Below are 4,465 nucleotides of genomic sequence, written 5' to 3'. Positions count from 1 at the left end.
TATATATATATATATACACACACACACACACATATACATACATGCTAATGTAAATAACATTAAACGGAAAAGTTAAATATTGAAATTATATCGTGTGATAAAAGAGTTAATTTAAATGAAAAAAGAGATACATTATAAAAGAACATATTTGACTTTGATTGCACTTTATTTTGTTTATATATTTCAGTAACTTTGTTGCACTTCATGTTTATATGTTGTAATATAAATATTTTACGTTCCTTTTGCATTTTTGAATATGAATGCAATAGGTTTCCCGTTTAATATAATTTCATTGTCATGTTAACTTGTATTATTAATTTCGTTAATGTATTATATAAAATTATTTATAATCATTTCATTAATTCTCATAATATTTTTTTGAAAATGACTAAACTATTCTAAAGTATGAATTTTATTTCAAAAATATGATTATCTTAGTATCTTATGATACATGGATATTAATTTTTTTTAGTATTTTGCATCTTATAATAATATATATTACAAATTTAATACAACGACGTATTATTATACATAATAAAAAATAAAAATAAATATAATAAAAGAAATAAATAATTTTGGAGTATAAATGTGACCATAAAATAATAGTTATTACTGTTTTTATGATACGAGGAATATAGGTATATTAGAAGCTATATTAGAAAAAAAAACAAAAAAAAAAAATAAAAAAATAAAAAAAAGAAAGATAAAATATGTATAAAAATAAATTGTGTTTACATATTATCAATACTTATAAAATCATTAATCATAAAAGACATAACATTTATCAAATATCTTCATAAAGTGCCATCAACAGTTTGCTTATTTTGTATATGAAATAAATATTTTCAAGCTTATGAAGTCCAAAAGCTAATTTTTATTTGCAATATTAATTAACAATCTAATTTTATAATTTTATTCAATATTTGCAAATTTTATTACACAAATTTTTAAAATTTTCTTGTTATTTAATTATAAAATATAAACTTAAATATAATTTTTTTAAAAAGAAAGAATTTTTAAATGTGGAATGTGTTTTTATCAATTTTAAAATAGAATTAATTTATCTTGATATGTTTGATAATATTATTGATGAATATGCACAAAATATGGCTAAAGCATATAAAATTTAAAATTCTTTAATCAAATTAAACAATTCAATTCTGGAATTACTTTTCTAATTCAATATCAATTGATAAAGATTGATCATCTCCAATTTCTAAATTTTGTCGAAAAAGTTGTGCATGTTGCCATGCACAATCACCTTGACCACCAGAAACAGTTGCTGTAAGAATTAACTTCACTGCTCCTTTTACTTGGTCTGTGTAATAATTAGAAATGTCGCTAATGAATAAAACTACAGATTTGTTTTCATTTGCATTATTGAAAAACGCTTCCAACTCCCACGATACATTACCGTCGTGAAATACTTTACTGATAGCTTGTAAATGAAATATTCTCACGTACAAATTTGGATTTGCGATTACAAAGCACCATTTAATCTTACCAGAAATTGCTGTTGTAGAACGACATAAATATACAATTTTCCAATCGTGTTCTACTTTTCGAAACATTCCACCTTCTATTTCGTTCGTTCCATTTTCCCAACCTGTTATATCTGTTAATATTTTACCATCATTATCTCTTATTACATATATATCTTTAATAATAGAATATTGCAGATGAAATGTCTCTCCATATTCCGAGATATTCCAAAAATAGTTTTTTTTTATATTTGACTGAAATATTTAATTAAGAAAATTTTACATTAGATATTATTTAATTAATTAATAACTAGAAAATAACTATTTCTATGTACTTCAGAAATTTCTCCTCTTGCTAATCTCCATTCATAAGAACCAGTAGATCGTCCTTTATAATTCTCATCGTCAAAATTCTGTTTGTTTGGAACATGTATCAATTCTACAAGCTCTAAAAGTCTTCGTTTTATAACATATTGTTTGCGAGAGGCACTATAATTTGGTAAAGATTGACGATATTTATTCAGTGATTCAATGAATTGTAACAGCTTATTTTCAGAGCAAATATTCCTTCTATTCATTACAGTTTGTTGATCACGCGTATAACGCCAAGTAACATCTTGTACTTCATCTTTTGAGAAAGCTATTATGTAGGATAATTTTTTTTTCCAACCTTTTTCATACATTAATGGCCTGTCCATAACATCTTCACATGGATCTAGATGAATCCATTTTTTTTCGTGTATTGACCATACCTAAGTTATTAATGTATTGATTATTCAATTAATTCAACATTTATTGTACATTTTTTAAAGAGTATTTGTAATTGTGAAAACATTTTTGAACATAAGGTTTCTATACTGCAATGAGTTAACGAGTACCTTTGCATATATTTTCCATTTACGTAAGGGCAGTGACCATTACACACCTCTGTCCAAATGTGATCTGTTCGATCGTATATAAATCTTGCATCATATCCTAATGTTCGACAAAAAAGAGTGAACACATTCGCCCATTCTCCGCACCGTCCACGTCTTAAAGTTAACAATGGCTCTGGATCAGAGTAACGAGGGAATTTTACTCGCGTTGCACACTTAGTACATCTAAAATAATATTTAATAAATATTAATAATTACATTTCAATAAGTATTATTTTTATAATTAAAATATATTAAATTACTTATGTATTTCTATTCGTGAACATCTAGGATCATCAGATAATATTACTTCCTGTTGTTTGCATTCTGAAAAACATGCAGTACATTTTGGACTATCAACCCATGTAAAGAATTTATACTTAAACCAATGCAACAACTCCATAAGAAATAAATCTTTAGCATCATCAATATCATCTTCACTGTAGTGTTTCATAATACCACTTTCTGAGCAAGTTTGATTTACCTTAATGTGTCTAAAATAAAGAATTTAATTAAAAAAAATAAATTTATCGTAAAAAATCTTTAAATAATAAATTATTACTTATGCAATTGCCTAATTCTTGTCATAGTAGCAATTTCAAGGTCTACAATAGGTATTACTTTTTTAGCTTTTTCTTGCAAATTTGCATCTTCATATCGCAAAACACTCTGAAAATTATCTATAATAGATTTGAAAAAATTCTTCTCTTCTCCTGTATATGTTGGAGGCATCAAATTATACAATGCTGCATTTTTAACAATAGGTATTTTTGAAAGAGAATTTTTATTAAGCAATTTCTGCAGAGTTTGTAATTTTGAAAGTGGCGCTTCTGGAGGTAAAGAAAGACAGTCAGTAGTCTATTGAAAAAAAAACATATTATTGTTCAAAATTTGTAACATTTATAATCCATACTATTATTTTTAATTAAATTATTACCTCGACGAAACCAATATCGAATAAACATTCAATAGCTCCAAGAGCTGGAAGTAATTTTGCTGTAACTAGTGGATGATCAAGCCTTACTTCTCGAAATTTTTTATCATTTGGATGTGATAAAATATTTTGACAAACAGTTAATAATGCATTTTCTGCGTCATTTCGTACCTGTTCATCGTTTTCTTTTAATAGATCGAGGGATCGTAACAAATCTTTTTCCATATTTAAAGTACTTTTACACGTAATATAGACACGTGAAAGCTCAAAAAAATGCAACTTTACAGATGGAATGCAAGTCACTCAATGAACGTACTTATGTGTTTGATATTTTTAATCGTCTAGTAGCGCTCTCCGCCATAGATAATAAAACTGGATATAACAGAAAAGTGTTTAAAATAATTTCTATATTTATACATTCATGTATTGGAACAACATAAAATTTTTGATTATTTATTATATTTTTATTACCATAAATATATTTTTAATCATACCTTGATAGTAGAAAATTATTATATATATATATTATATATAAAAATAATAATTACTATCATTATTGATGATGATACATTGACTATGAAAAAATAACACTATAAAATGTATATATGAATACAAATCATCAACAAAATCTAACAACAAATTCATTTACCATAAAAACTGAAAGAAGGCACAGACGAAATATAAAATAGACGTGACATGCAATGTTTTTTTTGTTCCTTAAAAATTCGGCTTTTTTACTATTTTCATGTTACATGGGATTAGATTTATAGAAACAATTGTAATAGCCAAAATTAAAATCTGATTTCATTATAAGAATTATAAATAAATTATCAAACAAAACATTTTATGAACAAAGTATAAAAATTTATACTTTTTAACTTCATTATTCTGATAATATAAATAATTATGAAACAATTGATTTGTATAATAATTCTGAGCACAATGTCCGTAATCATCATAATTTTCTAGTTTTATTTATTTTTCAATTTTCTTTTCAACATTGTATTAAATTTTTTCATTATGTTACAATATTTTTTAATTTTTATATATTTAATGTTAACTTTGATTTTTATTACATATTTTCAATTCGATTAATTCTTATTTTTTGATATTTAAATTCCAATCTTTCTAATTTT

At 24.4% G+C, this 4,465-nt stretch overlaps 1 protein-coding gene across 2 annotated transcripts; it reads right to left on the bottom strand.

Moving 5' to 3' along the window:
- Nucleotides 1-851: 851 nt before the first annotated feature.
- Nucleotides 852-3,701, bottom strand: LOC102673833 (peptide-N(4)-(N-acetyl-beta-glucosaminyl)asparagine amidase). Of its 2 annotated transcripts, none has more exons than XM_006624341.2 (6): nt 3,333-3,701; nt 2,958-3,253; nt 2,659-2,889; nt 2,407-2,581; nt 1,817-2,233; nt 852-1,736 (listed from the first exon to the last, which is right to left on the bottom strand). In XM_006624341.2, the coding sequence occupies exons 1-6, from the start codon at nt 3,552-3,554 to the stop codon at nt 1,167-1,169; spliced, it is 1,911 nt and encodes a 636-aa protein (XP_006624404.1). In that variant the 5' UTR covers nt 3,555-3,701; the 3' UTR covers nt 852-1,166. The 2 variants fall into 2 exon arrangements, with proteins under 2 accessions (XP_006624404.1, XP_006624405.1); XM_006624342.1 differs by having other exon boundaries at nt 2,958-3,225; nt 3,333-3,676.
- Nucleotides 3,702-4,465: the final 764 nt, after the last annotated feature.

This window comes from Apis dorsata, unplaced genomic scaffold (genome assembly GCF_000469605.1).
Source record: "Apis dorsata unplaced genomic scaffold, Apis dorsata 1.3 scaffold_1042, whole genome shotgun sequence".
Classification (NCBI taxonomy): domain Eukaryota; kingdom Metazoa; phylum Arthropoda; class Insecta; order Hymenoptera; family Apidae; genus Apis; species Apis dorsata.
Note: the sequence above shows the minus strand (reverse complement) of the source record. Positions and strands in the feature narration are given on the sequence as shown.

Excerpts from the sequence above, each read along its gene's own strand:
- LOC102673833 (XM_006624341.2), bottom strand. The coding sequence starts at position 3,554 with ATGGAAAAAGATTTGTTACGATCCCTCGATCTATTAAAAGAAAACGAT. Across the intron at positions 3,254-3,332 it reads TCGATATTGGTTTCGTCGAG|ACTACTGACTGTCTTTCTTT; the intron begins GTAATAATTTAA and ends TTTTTTCAATAG. Across the intron at positions 1,737-1,816 it reads CAAGAGGAGAAATTTCTGAA|TCAAATATAAAAAAAAACTA; the intron begins GTACATAGAAAT and ends TAAATATTTCAG.